This window comes from Nerophis lumbriciformis, linkage group LG15, assembly GCF_033978685.3.
Source record: "Nerophis lumbriciformis linkage group LG15, RoL_Nlum_v2.1, whole genome shotgun sequence".
NCBI classification, from domain to species: Eukaryota; Metazoa; Chordata; class Actinopteri; order Syngnathiformes; family Syngnathidae; genus Nerophis; species Nerophis lumbriciformis.
The window spans coordinates 10,924,359-10,941,447 of record NC_084562.2 but is presented as its reverse complement, the minus strand read 5'-3'; the positions used below and the strand labels follow the sequence as shown (position 1 = coordinate 10,941,447).

The window sequence follows — 17,089 nt, the reverse complement described above, 5'->3', positions numbered from 1 at the left end:
ATCATTGCATTACCTCAACAGGCTGTAAAACATGGTTTTCCATATACATTTTTTTTTTATTTAATCCAATATATCTTATAAATCAATTATCTGACACATTCCAGATGTGTAATGTTGATTAAACTGAAGTCAATGTATTTTGATATTTGAATCATCTAACCCAGGCCAGGGTGATTTATCGATTTTTACCGATAAATTTTAGTAAAAAAAAAAAAAATCCATGTGTTTTCGCCTCTTGCTTCGGCATACTTTATGCATCCAGGACCTTCCATAGCTTCCATCCCCAAACGAGGGTTTCACACACCGAGCAAAATGTGGCTAATGGTAACGCTAACGAGTGCGAGACGTTTGTTCCAAAGAAAAGAAAAGTGTTGTCAGTCGTTTAGTTTTGCGGCAACAGGTTTGGAACAAATGACTGCATGCTGCAAAGTTTATTTCAAGAAGGCACCAGCACAACAAACTTTTTCCTACATCTGAAACCGAAGCCTCCAGCCGAGTGCGGCAAATGCAACTTATGACGAGGCGCACAAGACCGCAAAAAGAACAAAAACTCCCGCTAAAAAGCAGCTTACTTTGGTGGAATTACTTGTATTTACACAAGGTACCATGTATGATGAGAAGGAAGCACCATGGAGAATGATCATTAAAGCACATTGCCAATTAAAGGGGAAGATTATCACAATTTCAGAATTGTTAAAACATTAAAAATCAGTTCCCAGTGGCTTATTTTATTTTTCAAAGTTTTTTTCAAAATTTTACCCATCACGCAATATCCCTAAAAAAAGCTTCAAAGTGCCTGATTTTAACCATCGTTATATACACCCGTCCATTTTCCTGTGATGTCACACAGTGATGCCAATACAAACAAACATGGCGGGTAGAACAGCAAGGGATAGCAACATTAGCTCGGATTCAGACTCGGATTTCAGCGGCTTAAGCGATTCAACAGATTAAGAATGTATTGAAACGGATGGTTGTAGTGTGGAGGCAGGTAGCGAAAACGAAATTGAAGAAGAAACTGAAGCTATTGAGCCATATCGGTTTGAACCGTATGCAAGCGAAACCGACGAAAACGACACGACAGCCAGCGACACGGGAGAAAGCGAGGATGAATTGGGCGATCGCCTTCTAACCAACGATTGGTATGCGTTTGTTTGGCATTAAAGGAAACTAACAACTATGAACTAGGTTTACAGCATATGAAATACATTTGGCAACAACATGCACTTTGAGAGTACTGACAGCCCATTTCAGGCGCGCTAAGAACATATATTTTTCCACGATTTTAGCACTCAGGTTAACCATACCTAAATAGACACAAATACTGCATTACACAAGACTACCCGAATGTACTCGAATGATTGAAAAAAACAAATGTTTTTAAGCTAAATTATTGGTAAACACAGTTTATGTATAATAATTTACGTAAAACCGCAAGTAATGAATAAAGTTTTCATCAATTAATATATTCTGTAGACATACCCTCATCCGCTCTCTTTTCCTGAAAGCTGATCTGTCCAGTTTTGGAGTTGATGTCAGCTGGCCAGGGAAGCTAGGGTCGATATTCTTCTCTTGATCATCTTCGGTGGCATAAGGGACGATTGCCATCTCTGTCGTAGCAAAGCTTTCGTCGGTAAAGTGTGCGGAACAAACGACTGACCATTTTCGTCGGCTTTCCCCACAGCCTCGTATTTTGAACAAATTTCGTCCAATTTCTTGCCACTTTCGCATCTTTGGGCCACTGGTGCAACTTGAATCCGTCCCTGTTCGTGTTGTTACACCCTCCGACAACACACCGACGAAAGTGAGAAAATGGCGGATTGCTTCCCAATGTGACGTCATCGCTCCGAGAGCGAATAATAGAAAGGCGTTTAATTTGCCAAAATTCACCCATGTAGAGTTCGGAAATCGGTTAAAAAAATATATGGTCTTTTTTCTGCAACATCAAGGTATATATTGACGCTTACATAGGTCTGGTGATAATGTTCCCCTTTAAAAAATGCCTGCGTTTATCTACTTACTAAAACTACAAAGTCTTGTCTATGTCTTACTTGATTATTTGCATAAAATGTACAATACTAAATTTCTATTCACAGAAGTATTTTATCCAAGACAGAAGTTTTAAATTTGCACATTAATAATCTCAATTTTGGAGATTATTATTTATTTCCATGCAATGCTACATTTTTGTTAACAGGAGTCATTTGTTCAAGACAGAAGTAATGCGTAAAAATAGTAAAAATTTGATCTGAGTCTAAAAAGAACAACATCATACTAATTAGAATGTTGCCAATAATATGTTGCAGTTGCAGTTTATACAGTGTCATTTCAAACTCTTAGTTTTGGATTACAAAAAAGAAAAACTTGTTTTGAATTATCTTTGTCAGTTGTAATCAATCAATCAATCAATCAATGTTTATTTATATAGCCCTAAATCACAAGTGTCTCAAAGGGCTGCACAAGCCACAACGACATCCTCGGTACAAAGCCCACATAAGGGCAAGGAAAAACTCACCCCAGTGGGACGTCGATGTGAATGACTATGAGAAACCTTGGAGAGGACCGCATATGTGGGTAACCCCCCCCTCTAGGGGAGACCGAAAGCAATGGATGTCGAGTGGGTCTGACATAATATTGTGAGAGTCCAGTCCATAGTGGATCCAACTTAATAGTAATCATTGGTTTATTTTTTTTCCAAAAAGTAGAGCAAAAAAAATTGGGAAAATCGTAAATAAAATTTTTGGAGATTTTACAAACCTAATCTGATCTAATCCAAATGTGGAATGAGGCTGCATTTGGTAAATCATTGTGTTAGCATCCAACACCTATGGTAACAAGCAGTGTTACTAACACTAGTAGTAATTGTTTCCATTAACGGGTAATGTAATTAATTTACTTTTTAAAAGTTACCGACATGAAACTGTGTCGTGGTATTTTCGTTTCCGTGTTCTCTCCACTGAACATTTGCTCGTTCTCCACCAATCACACTCACGAGGTGCATTCAAGAAGAACAAAATCTACGCAAAACTGGCCTTTGCACGATTGAAGTACACTTACAATTTTTTACGTCGCTCACATGTTGTCATTTAATGTTTGTCACAATTTTCTAATGACAGAGACACAAATAAAGAGTCCAGCAATGCATACAGTATTTTATGCAGCTATGAAGGAAACACAAATAAGGAAAAGATCTTGGAAAAAAAACAGGAAGGAATGTTCCGATCAGGGTTTTATGCTGCCAATTCCGATTATTTTAATTGTGCTCTTTATAAACTATTGTAATTCCCCTATCAACAGTTAGATACTTTTTGATGTAACACAGTTCTATCAAGAATGCTTAAAGGGGAACATTATTACCAGACCTATGTAAGTGTCAATATATACCTTGATGTTGCAGAAAAAAGACCATATATTTTTTTAACCGATTTCCGAACTCTAAATGGGTGAATTTTGGCGAATTAAACGCCTTTCTAATATTCGCTCTCGGAGCGATGACGTCACAACGTGGCGTCACATCGGGAAGCAATCCGCCATTTTCTCAAACACATTACAAACACCGAGTCAAATCAGCTCTGTTTTTATCTCGTTTTTTCGACTGTTTTCCGTACCTTGGAGACATCATGCCTCGTCGGTGTGTTGTCGGAGGGTGTAACAACACGAACAGGGACGGATTGAAGTTGCACCAGTGGTCCAAAGATGCGAAAGTGGCAAGAAATTGGACGTTTGTTCCGCACACTTTACCGACGAAAGCTATGCTACGGCAGAGATGGCAAGAATGTGTGGATATCCTGCGACACTCAAAGCAGATGCATTTCCAACGATAAAGTCAAAGAAATCTGCCGCCAGACCCCCATTGAATCTGCCGGAGTGTGTGAGCAATTCAGGGACAAAGGACCTCGGTAGCACGGCAAGCAATGGCGGCAGTTTCTTCCCGCAGAAGAGCGAGCTAAACCCCCTGGATGCCTTGGCTCACACCGTCAAGAGAAGAATATCGACCCTAGCTTCCCTGGCCTGCTGACATGAGGGTATGTCTACAGAATAAATTAATTGATGAAAATTGGGCTGTCTGCACTCTCAAAGTGCATGTTGTTGCCAAATGTATTTCATATGCTGTAAACCTAGTTCATAGTTGTTACTTTCCTTTAATGCCAAACAAACACATACCAATCGTTGGTTAGAAGGCGATCGCCGAATTCGTCCTCGCTTTCTCCCGTGTCGCTGGCTGTCGTGTCGTTTTCGTCGGTTTCGCTTGCATACGGTTCAAACCGATATGGCTCAATAGCTTCAGTTTCTTCTTCAATTTCGTTTTCGCTACCTGCCTCCACACTACAACCATCCGTTTCAATACATTCGTAATCTGTTGAATCGCTTAAGCCGCTGAAATCCGAGTCTGAATCCGAGCTAATGTCGCTATAGCTTGCTGTTCTTTCCGCCATGTTTGTTTGTGTTGGCTTCACTATGTGACGTCACAGGAAAATGGACGGGTGGTTAAAATCAGGCACTTAGAAGCTTTTTTTAGGGATATAAAATTTTGAAAAAAACTTCGAAAAATATAATAAGCCACTGGGAACTGATTTTTAATGGTTTTAACAATTCTGGAATTGTGATAATGTTCCCCTTTAAAATTGGATTTTTTTTGTCCGTGTATTTTCAAGCTGATTTTGTGATTAGCATACCTTTTTTGTATGCGTTTGCTTGTTCTTACTCTGTGTGCAACATTTTTAGCCTCTTCCTCCAGTGATAATGTTACTTGTCAGAAATGCTGTTGATTTGCCACAATGTAGGACTGTTAACTTAGCCCCACACCGCCAGCCACCTCTGTCAAAAATAAACACAGAATCAGACAGTATGATCAGCCTTTGTGATCGGTATTGAAACACACGGGAGACGGCGTGGCGCATTTGGGAGAGTGGCCGTGCCAGCAACCTGAGGGTTCCTGGTTCGATCCCCAGCTTCTACCAACTTAGTCACGTCCGTTGTGTCATTGAGCAAGACACTTCACCCTTACTCCTGATGGGCCGTGGTTAGCGCCTTGCATGGCAGCTCCCGCCATCAATGGGTGAATTAATTACCTTTTAAATGTTACCGACATGTGAATGTGGAAATAGTGTCAAAGCGTATAACCCATTTACCATTCATCTGCAATGGCCAATCACATACATTTTTACGAAATTGGTGGCCAATAAGCTACGATGTGTGTTTTCGGGTGTCTGATAACAAAAACAAGCACCATTCTGAATTACCTTTGACTTGTTTTACCCGCAGGTTTGTAAAATGATTGGCAGAAAAGAAGCCAATATTTCCATGTGGACAAGTGGTCAATATCTTTCTCAAGGAGCAAACACACACACACACCCACACACACACACACACTATTGCTCCTGGCTGTGCTAATAACAATTGTGACCTCTCTCTGACAGCAGTTTATGGCAGACAGAAGCTATGGCAGTGAAGAGGTTGCTCAATCCCTGGGGGAGATTGCATCCTGGCAACAAGATTGTATTTCAGTATTTGGCTCGTTCCATTACCAGTAAGAAGAGTCCAATGTGGTAATTCAAAAGTACAGTCAGCAAGTCAGCAATCCTTTCCAAAGTATGTGACAGGTTAGAATTGATAGAAAACGATGAAGGACTGATTAGGCTCTTTGTATTTGGGGAACATGTTGCAATGTGACTGAAAGGGATTTGTGGTGAGGTTATCAGAGTGACAGACAGACACTGCATCTCAAACAGCTCCATGGCAAACTGATATGATCAACGAGTTACCTCAGACTGACAGCCGCTTAGATCTCTACGCTGAGGTGCAAACTCGTACAGGGACGGGGGCAAAGCCGAGCCAGGTAAAGATTTACTGCACAATGATAACACTTTGATTAACTGTGCACAATACACACTAAGTAAGCCAACGCTTAAGACAGCAAACAAGCCAGCGTACACCCACACTTCAAGTGCCTTGTAGTGAGCAGAAACCGCTTGACTCGCCCACACAAAAAGCTTTATACACATTTCTGAATGTATGATCTTTTCCGCACTTTCACTCACATCAGTACCACAGAACACAGCAGCACCAAGTGGAAAAATCAGCATGCTCTAGAAAGAAGTAGGTACATTGTTTAAAAGACATGTAAAAAAAAAAGGTCTTACCCAGAACAGTAGGTTGAAGAAGACCATCCCATAACGCAGAGCCATCATGCAACCTTCAGCCATCCTGCAGCGCCGTAGTTCTAGGAGGAATATGAAGGAGAGGTCGAGGTAAAACACCACATACTTCTTCCCCTGGCCGTAGCGGCCCTTGGGTGTTTGCGGCCCCTTCGTCGTGTGGAAGCCGAACGCAAAGGGCGGCCGTTTGTATTCAAACTCCCCGCCGAAGCGGTGGAAGCCGGACGAGAACGGTGGCGTGTCGGGTTTGCTGTCCAGAGACGGACTGCGCCGGTAGGGCGTCTCGTCTGTGCTTGAGCGTCTCATGATGCAAGTTTTTGAACAGTTCACAAAGCAGGAGTCATTCCACTGAGGGGGTGATGATGCCGAATCCTGTGGGTGTTATCACCTATCCTCAGTTTACCTCTAAAGTCAATCTGGAAACTTTCAAATCCTGGAGCAGATGATTAAATTATATCCTCGGAGTCATAGTTAATCTGTCGGATATAATGCTCTGTCATTCACCTGACTCCTAAAGCCTATAATACAGCAGGAGAGTTTGCATAATCCTGCCCCAACACCTGTGTAATTCTTGTGTGTTTAGGACATAATCCCAGCACACACATATCTGACCATGCCTGTTTCCCGTTCTCTAATCCCTCAAACACAGGTGTCAAGCGCCGGCAGATAAAATGGTTCGCAGCTTCATCTCCGAATACTTTAATCAGGCAGTTGATTGGAGGGCTTTCACACCCCCTCGTCTAAATCCGAGCTTCTTAGGACTGTCGAGATGATACGGCAATGCCCTACCTCGTCTCATTAGAAGTTTCCGATCTAGGTCTCTGCAGGCAACTTCTAAAAGGCATGCCGTGTCTCAGCACTGGGATTTTTTGCTGACATGCGGTGAAAATGAGACGGATGCTGATATGGAACGTCAACAAGCATGAAGGAATGGATAAAATACATGCGCAACTCAATCTTTGTGAAGTAGAACTCCTCAGTCCTTCTTTTACTTCCGCCCTAACTTGCTTAAGCTATCCAAAGAGTGTTGCGGTTACTCCTTTTTCTCTTGACTGCCCACAGACATCAAATCCCTCATATTGTCTTATTGCGAGTCCCTCTTCGGGTCCCTTCCTCCTCGTTCGTCTCCGCCTCCCTAGGTGGGCTTGGAGATAAAGGCGTCCGGCGGGGTCATGGCCAGTGAGCGATAAGAGAGAGCTTCTTCAAAGAAGCAAAAAGAAAGACTGCAGTGTTTGAGCGCGATCCGGCTCTTTATGCCCGCCTCGCTCTCTATTCAGAGGCTCCTGTTCTCTTTCTCTCTCGGTCTCCCCCTCCTTCCTCTTTTTCTCCTGTCCCTTCTCTCACTAGCTCAGATGCTCCGCGCTCAGCATGCGCAATCTCTAACACCGCATGCCTCCTCGATAGCTGTCCCAAAGACTTGCCAAAGCAAGTCGTTCACATCCTCGGCCACTCCCTACTATCAAGCCCAGCCAATCAGTGTCCTGCAGTCCCAAACTCCCTTGAACAGACCCCAATCATACCTTGCCCATACATCAGATTAAACGCATTCTCAGTGCGCCAGTGCTTCATCCTCCTCTCTACTTCCTGTATAAAACTCATTCCACATGCAGAGGCTGTTGTTGCCACTCAGTGCATGCTTGGCTTCAGTCATGTTCCCTTCTCCGGCTCGCTCCCCCCGGACCTGGCTCATGCAACATCCGCGGAGATGCCCCCCCGACACAGATTTGCACCCTAAAGTGCAACTCTGCCACCATACAAATGAAGTGGCCACTGCAGCCGACGCTCTCCACAAGGCGGTAGCCATCTGTGTCAGTTGCTGTACGGGTCTGCAGGGATGTCTCAAAGCTGCTGAATTTACACACGGCTTCATAAAATATGTAATGGCTCTCTGCTATGCCTTTTCTGTAGACTAAATGTGACTGCGTGACATTTGAACTAATGGTGTTTTCTCGCAACGCATTCCTGGACATGAACATAGACTAGTGTTGTCCCAATATCAAAATTATTTTGATACTTTTAAGCACTTTTCGGTACTTTTCTAAATAAAGGGGACCACAAAAAATTGCATTATTGCAAGTTTGTCCTTAAATAAAATAGTGAACATACAAGACAACTAGGGATGTCCAATAATGGCTTTTTGCCGATATCCGATATTCCAATATTGTCCAACCATTTAATTACCGATATCAACCAATACCAATATCAACCGATATATGCAGTTGACAGACCCTGCCCCAAGTAGAGGAGTTCAAGTACCTCGGAGTCTTGTTCACGAGTGAGGGAAAAGTGGATCGTGAGATCGACAGGCGGATCGGTGCGGCATCTTCAGTAATGCGGACGCTGTATCGATCCGTTGTGGTGAAGAAGGAGCTGAGCCGGAAGGTAAAGCTCTCAATTTACCGGTCGATCTACGTTCCCATCCTCACCTATGGTCATGAGCTTTGGGTTATGACCGAAAGGACAAGATCACGGGTACAGGCGGCCGAAATGAGTTTCCTCCGCCGGGTGGCGGGGCTCTCCCTTAAAGATAGAGTGAGAAGCTCTGCCATCCGGGGGGAGCTCAAAGTAAAGCCACTGCTCCTCCACATCGAGAGGAGCCAGATGAGGTGGTTCGGGCATCTGGTCAGGATGCCACCCGAACGCCTCCCTCGGGAGGTGTTTAGGGCACGTCCAACCGGTAGGAAGCCACGGGAAAGACCCTGGACACGTTGGGAAGACTATGTCTCCCGGCTGGCCTGGGAACGCCTCGGGATCCCCCGGGAGGAGCTTGACGAAATGGCTGGGGAGAGGAAAGTCTGGGCTTCCCTGCTTAGGCTGCTGCCCCCGCGACCCGACCTCGAATAAGCGGAAGAAGATGGATGGATGGATGGATGGATGGATATGCAGTTGTGGAATTAACACATTATTATGCCTAATTTGGACAACCAGGTATGGTGAAGATAAGGTACTTGTTTTAAAAATTAATAAAATAAGATAAATACTTTAAAAACATTTTCTTGAACAAAAAAGAAAATAAAACAATATAAAAACAGTTACATAGAAACTAGTAATTAATGAAAATTAGTTAAATTAACTGTTAAAGCTTAGTACTAATAGTGGACCAGCAGCACGCACAATCATGTGTGCTTACGGACTGTATCCCTTGCAGACTGTATTGATATATATTGATATATAATGTAGGAACCAGAATATTAATAACAGAAGGAAACAACCCTTTTGTGTGAATGAGTGTAAATGGGGGAGGGAGGTTTTTTGGGTTGGTGCACTAATTGTAAGTGTATCTTGTGTTTTTTTATGTTGATTTAATAATAAAAAATAAAAAAAATAAAAAACGATACCAATCATAAAAAAACGATAATTTCCGATATTACATTTTAACGCATTTATCGGCCGATAATATCGGCCTGCCGATATTATCGGACATCCCTAAAGACAACTTGTCTTTTAGTAGTAAATAAGCGAACAAATGCTCCTAAGTAGTCAGCTGACATATGCAGTAACATATTGTGTCATTTCCTATTCTATTATTTTGTCAAAATTATTAAGGACAAGTGGTAGAAAATTAATTATTAATCTACTTGTTCATTTACTGTTAATATCAGAATCAGAATCAGAATCAGAAATACTTTATTAATCCCCGAGGGGAAATTAAAATTTTCAGCACAATCCCATTCAAGATCAAACAAACATTACATGGAGACAGAACAGGATCAAACATTACAGGGAGACAGAACAGGATCGCTGACGGGTCTGCCAACTTCCGGCGCCTCTTACAAAAAACGTGAGATACAGGTAAACAATGGGGGGGGGGTGAGGAAAAAAAAATCGGTCTGAGCCTGGGCCCATGGAGAGGGGGTCCAGACTGAGACCAAGGGAAAAAAGCAACTCATAGACATAGCACACATCCGTCTTACATGTGTGCAAGAGGGAAACATCAAAGAACACAAAGGACATTAAAGACATTAAAAGAGCAGAGCTGATGCAACCAGCCACCTCCACACACAGCTATGAATAAAAAGTAAAAGAAACATATACATTGTGGTGGCTTCTGCGGTGTTCCACGCCATCGTCTGCTGGGGTGGAGCAGACTCAACAAAGCAACCAAGAGAGCTTACTCTACTCTTGGCCGCCCACCAACTCGGCCAGTGTCCAGTCCGCACGGACGAGCAAGGATGCGTCCAAGGAGACCGAGGTGTAAATATATATATATATATATATATATATATATATATATATATATATATATATATATATATATATATATATATATATATCCATCCATCCATCCATCTTCTTCCGCTTATCCGAGGTCGGGTCGCGGGGGCAGCAGCCTAAGTAGGGAAGCCCAGACTTCCCTCTCCCCAGCCACTTCGTCCAGCTCTTCCTGTGGGACCCCGAGGCGTTCCCAGGCCAGCCGGGAGACATAGTCTTCCCAACGTGTCCTGGGTCTTCCCCGCGGCCTCCTACCGGTCGGACGTGCCCTAAACACCTCCCTAGGGAGGCGTTCGGGTGGCATCCTGACCAGATGCCACGAACCACCTCATCTGGCTCCTCTCGATGTGGAGGAGCAGCGGCTTTACTTTGAGCCCCTCCCGGATGACAGAGCTTCTCACCCTATCTCTAAGGGAGAGCCCCGCCACCTGGCGGAGGAAACTCATTTCAGCCGCTTGTACCCGTGATCTTGTCCTTTCGGTCATAACCCAAAGCTCATGACCATACGTGAGGATGGGAACGTAGATCGACCGGTAAATTGAGAGCTTTGCCTTCCGGCTCAGCTCCTTCTTCACCACAACGGATCGATACAGCGTCCGCATTACTGAAGACGCCGCGCCGATCCGCCTGTCGATCTCACGATCCACTCTTCCCTCACTCGTGAACAAGACTCCGAGGTACTTGAACTCCTCCACTTGGGGCAAGATCTCCTCCCCAACCCGGAGATGGCACTCCACCCTTTTCCGGACGAGAACCATGGACTCGGACTTGGAGGTGCTGATTCTCATCCCAGTCGCTTCACACTCGGATGCGAACCGATCCAGCGAGAGCTGAAGATCCTGGCCAGATGAAGCCATCAGGACCACATCATCTGCAAAAAGCAGAGACCTAATCCTGCATCCACCAAACCAGATCCCCTCAACGCCTTGACTGCGCCTAGAAATTCTGTCCATAAAAGTTATGAACAGAATCGGTGACAAAGGGCAGCCTTGGCGGAGTCCAACCCTCACTGGAAACGTGTCCGACTTACTACCGGCAATGCGGACCAAGCTCTGGCACTGAGCATACAGGGAGCGGACTGCCACAATCAGACAGTCCGATACCCCATACTCCCTGAGCACTCCCCACAGGACTTCCCGAGGGACACGGTCGAATGCCTTCTTCAAGTCCACAAAACACATGTAGACTGGTTGGGCAAACTCCCATGCACCCTCAAGGACCCTGCCGAGAGTATAGAGCTGGTCCACAGTTCCACGACCAGGACGAAAACCACACTGTTCCTCCTGAATCCGAGGTTCGACTATCCGGCGTAGCCTCCTCTCCAGTACACCTGAATAGACCTTACCGGGAAGGCTGAGGAGTGTGATCCCACGATAGTTAGAACATACCCTCCGGTTCCCCTTCTTAAAGAGAGGAACCACCACCCCGGTCTGCCAATCCAGTGGTACCGCCCCCGATGTCCACGCGATGCTGCAGATATATATATATATATATATATATATATATATATATATATATATATATATATATATATATATATATATATATATATATATATATATATATATATATATATATGTGTGTGCTCTTGTGTCATCCTTTTGTGTTTCCCTCTTGTTTTCATGTTGCCGTATTTGTATTTGACTTTATTAAATGAATGTATCCATCCATCCATTTTCTACCACTTGTCCCTTTTGGGGTCGCGGGGGGTGCTGGAGCCAAAGACATGCACCTGGGGATAGGTTGATTGGCAACACTAAATTGGCCCTAGTGTGTGAATGTGAGTGTGAATGTTGTCTGTCTATCTGTGTTGGCCCTGGGATGAGTTGGTGACTTGTCCAGGGTGTACCCCGCCTTCCGCCCGAATGCAGCTGGGATAGGCCCCAGTACCCCCCGCGACCCCAAAAGAAAACTGGTTTTGTTGAGTAAAATTCTATCCAAACATTTAATAAAGTCAAATACAAATAAGGCAACAAGATAAGTACACACACTTCTCTTTTCTAAAGTAAACGTGTACAGTAGATATGAGCATCTACATCAACATTATGATTTGCCTGAATGACTGGACAGGACAGATAAAAATAATAATAATAATAATAGTGATAACAATATAAATGTATTTTTTTAATCGATTTTGTCATTTTTTTTTAATGGATTAAGAATCGTTACAAAAAAGGTTGAATTTCCGTGAAAATAGATTTTTTTTGACACTCCTACTAAACATGTAACTGAATAAATGTGAGCCATGCATAAATTGGAGCTACAGTGCATCCGGAAATTATTAACACATTTTGTTATGTTACCGCCTTGTTCCAAAATGGAACAAATTCATTTTTTTCCCTCAAAATTCTACAGACAATACCCCATAATGACAATGTCAAATGTTTTTTTGGAAAAATTTTGCAAAATTATCAAAAATGTGTGTGGAGTTTGCATGTTTCCCCCCGTGACTGCGTGGGTTCCCTCCGGGTATTCCAGCTTCCTCCCTCATCTACATCAACATTATGATTTGCTTGAATGGCTGGACAGGACAAATAAAAAATAAAAAAAATAAAAAATAATAATAATAATAATAATAATAAAGATAGCAATATAAATGTATATTTTCAATCGATTTTGTGATTTTATTTTTAATGGATTAAGAATCGTTACAAAAAAGAATTGCGATTTATTTGAAAATAGATTTTTTTGACACTCCTACTAAACATCCATCCATCCATCCATTTTCTACCGCGTGTCCCTTTTAACATGTAACTGAATAAATGTGAGCCATGCATAAATTGGAGCTACAGTGCATTCGGAAATTATTAACGCATTTTTCCACATTTTGTTATGTTACAGCCTTGTTCCAAAATGGAACAAATCCATTTTTGCCCTCAAAATTCTACAGACAATACCCCATAATGACAATGTCAATTCTTTTTTTTGAAAAATTTTGGAAAATTATCAAAAAATGTGTGTGGATTTTGCATGACTGAGTGGGTTCCCTACGGGTACTCCGGCTTCCTCCCACCTCCAAAGACATGCACCTGGGGATAGGTTGATTGGCAACACTAAATTGGCCCTAGTGTGTGAATGTGAGTGTGAATGTTGTTGGTGACTTGTCCAGGGTGTACCCCGCCTTCCGCCCATATGCAGCTGGGATAGGCTCCAGCACCCCTGCAACCCTTCGAGGGACAAGCTATAGCAAATGGATGGATGGATGGAAAAACGGCCCGAGCACAAACCACTGCTCCACCGTGCCGCCGAGCCAAGACATTTACTACATACTTATAAATCAGGTTACACGGTGAAAGAAATATGTATTCCACTTCTTATGTCCATTAAGGCCCTAATTGCAATAATCTGCTGTCATTTTCATGAAATATACAAGCTGGCGTGAGCCAAAACAGCTGGAAAACTCATTAAGACTGAAAGACACTCATCATTGATAAACTATGTTGTGACAAAGTAAAACTGCAGCCTGTAATTTGTTATTCCCAAACCCAGCACATTACCATCAGAAAGCACACGTTTAAAAAAAACACATGCAGATAAATGCACAGTGGCACCTGGAGGTGGCAGATGCTTTGATGACTCAACATGTGAGAAAAAAATGATTTCGTCCCACCGAGGCAACACGATGAATAATGGAGTTCATCTCTGTTAGCGGTGACATTCCCCTAAATAAGAGCACATGTTAAAGCGCTTGTGCATCCCTGTGATATGGAAATAGGATGTTAATGGACGGCCGTACTCAGGCAGACAAAGTGTTGCTCTGTGCTCCCTTTGCCGTCTTAAAGGGCTGCGAGTGTTGGCTTGCTTTCCCTTGTTTAAAGCTAGAACACGAGGCTCCGGAGAATATCTCATCTAAATGACAAAGCAGGCCACACAGATAACTTGTACACCAGGGGTGTCAAACGTGCGGCCCGGGGGCCGGATCAGGCCCGCGAACGGATGAGTTTGCTGAATATAATAATTACCGTATTTTTCGGGCTATAAGTCGCAATTTTTTTCATAGTAGTTATTAACACATTAACATAAAATATCAAATAATATTATTTAGTTCATTTACGTAAGAGACCAGACGTATAAGATTTCATGGGATTTAGCGATTAGGAGTGACAGATTGTTTGGTAAACGTATAGCATGTTCTATACGTTATAGTTATTTGAATGAGTCTTACCATAATATGTTACGTTAACATACCAGGCACGTTCTCAGCTGGTTATTTATGCGTCATATAACGTACACTTATTCAGCCTGTTGTTCACTATTCTTTATTCATTTTAAATTGCCTTTCAAATGTCTATTCTTGGTGTTGGGTTTTATCAAATAAATTTCCCCAAAAAATGCGACTTATATATGTTTTTTTCCTTCTTTATTATGCATTTTCGGCAGGTGCGACTTATACTCCGATGCGACTTATACTCCGACAAATACGGTGACCTGAAATTTTTGAATGAAAGAAACTGCTGTTCTAAATGTGTCCACTGGGTGTCACAATAGCAATTATTTGTATCTTTGTAGATGATGCTAATTACTGAACATATTGTCATGGCTTTCTTGAGTTTCCAATAACTTCTACAACTCAAATTTTTTTGTGATAGAGTGATTGGAGAACATACTTGTTGGTCACAAAAAACATTCATGACGTTTGGTTCTTTTATGAATTTATTATGGGTCTACTGAAAATGTGACCAAATCTGCTGGGTCAAAAGTATACATACAGCAATGTTAATATTTGGTTACATGTCCTTTGGCAAGTTTCACTGCAATAAGGCGCTTTTGGTAGCCATCCACAAGCTTCTGGAAAGCTTCTGGTTGAATTTTTGACCACTCCTCTTGACAAAATTGGTGCAGTTCAGATAAATGTGTTGGTTTTCTGACATGGACTTGTTTCTTCAGCATTGTCCACACATTTAAGTCAGCACTTTGGGAAGGCCATTCTAAAATCTTAATTCTAGCCTGATTTAGCCATTCCTTTACCACTTTTGACATGTGTTTGGGGTCATTGTCCTGTTGGAACACTTAACTACGCCCAAGACCCAACCTCCGAGCTGATGATGTTATGTTGTCCTGAAGAATTTGGTGGTAATCCTCCTTTTTCATTGTCCCATTTACTCTCCGTAAAGCAGCAGTTCCATTGGCAGCAAAACAGGTCCAGAGCATAATACTACCACCACCATGCTTGACGGTAGATATGGTGTTCCTGGGATTAAAGGCCTCACCTTTTCTCCTCCAAACATATTGCTTGGTATTGTGGCCAAACAACTCAATTTTTGTTTCATCTGACCACCAAACTTTTCCTGTTTCTTTTTTTTCTTTTTTTGAGCTGTTTGGCCACAGTACCCAGCAATATGTTTGGAGGAGAAAAGGTGAGGCCTTTAATCCCAGGAACACCTTTCCCACCGTCAAGCATGGTGGTGGTAGTATTATGCTCTGGGCCTGTTTTGCATACACTTGTTCTTTACAAGTGTATGGAAACTTTTGATCGCGACTGTATGTACAAAATAAACCACATGATGTTAGTACATCAATCGAGGAAAATGATCAAACTACATAAATAACATCCTGTAATTTGATTTTGATATAATGTTTTTATCTTGATTGAAAATGAACACCAATGAGTTGACTGATGAACATTATCACATGATTTATTCAGAAAATATAAATATAGACAAATAAAGATGGTATACTATTAACCGCAACATATAAGTGTTAAAAAAATAAATAATAATAACATAATAATTTGTACATTTTCAGAATGTGCTTGTTCTAATTTTAAACAAAGAAAACAATCTGAATTTGTCTTTATTTTTCAGTTATCGTGCTGGGATTTTACCAGTTCGGCCCACTTGGGAGTAGATTTTTATCCATGTGGCCCCCGATCTAAAATGAGTTTGACACTCCTGCTGTATACACACGCGCACTACGAGCTGATTAGGGCTCGCATGACTTCCAATTTTTTTCCAAAGTCTACTAACGTGACAATAGTCGATTTAAAGTCCATTAGTTGCTAATGACGTCATTCGTGTTTTTCCCCGTCACAATCAAAACCACAGAAAGAGGGAATGCTTTCCAACAATTTGTATTCATTGACTCCAGACTAGAGTTGTACGGTATACCGGTACTGGTATAGTATCGCGGTACTAATTAATAAAAAACGGTACTATACTCTGTTTGAAAAGTACCAGTTCCGGGGCATGACGGCACGTTGTCATGTCATGACATTGCTGGAGCATGTTCGGCAGCGCACAATCACAGAGTACTTACAAGCAGACACAGTGTGTGGACAGAAAAGGGAGAATGGACGCATTTTGGCTTAAAAACTAAGGATAAAGGTGAAGTTATAACACTGAAACGCCCTCAGGAAGAGGTGCTTTAAGACATGGCTAGCTAGCTAGCGGCGAACGTCCATTCGCAGTGCTTTGGCTACTTCTAAATCACTAATTCTCGCCTCCATGGCGACGAATAAAGTAAGTTTCTTACAAGTATCATCCCTGCAGGACGAGGAATAGCTAAACATGCTTCACTACACACCATAGGAGGATATGATAGCTAACCGCTAACAGCAAGCTAGCACCCTGAATGTAAACAAATGCCATGGGTGGATCTACACGTTTGTACACCTGACATCCGCTGTAATGATACCAAGTACAATAGCGTATCTAGTCGATACTACTATGATTACATCGGTATTTTTTATCGTCACAAAATCTTTTTTCCTTTTTTTAACA

At 42.3% G+C, this 17,089-nt stretch overlaps 1 protein-coding gene across 3 annotated transcripts in view; it reads right to left on the bottom strand.

Moving 5' to 3' along the window:
• tspan4a (tetraspanin 4a) overlaps positions 1 to 17,089 on the bottom strand; it is a 456,166-nt gene that overhangs the window by 367,076 nt on the left and 72,001 nt on the right. For 2 of the 3 annotated variants that reach the window (XM_061974854.2, XM_061974853.2), the window contains exon 2: positions 6,144 to 6,223. In XM_061974854.2, coding sequence (XP_061830838.1) covers positions 6,144 to 6,206 — 63 coding nt within the window. In that variant the 5' untranslated portion in view covers positions 6,207 to 6,223. Of the gene's footprint in view, positions 1 to 6,143; positions 7,574 to 17,089 lie in introns of those variants that run through there. The other variant, XM_061974852.2, reaches the window with a different exon arrangement.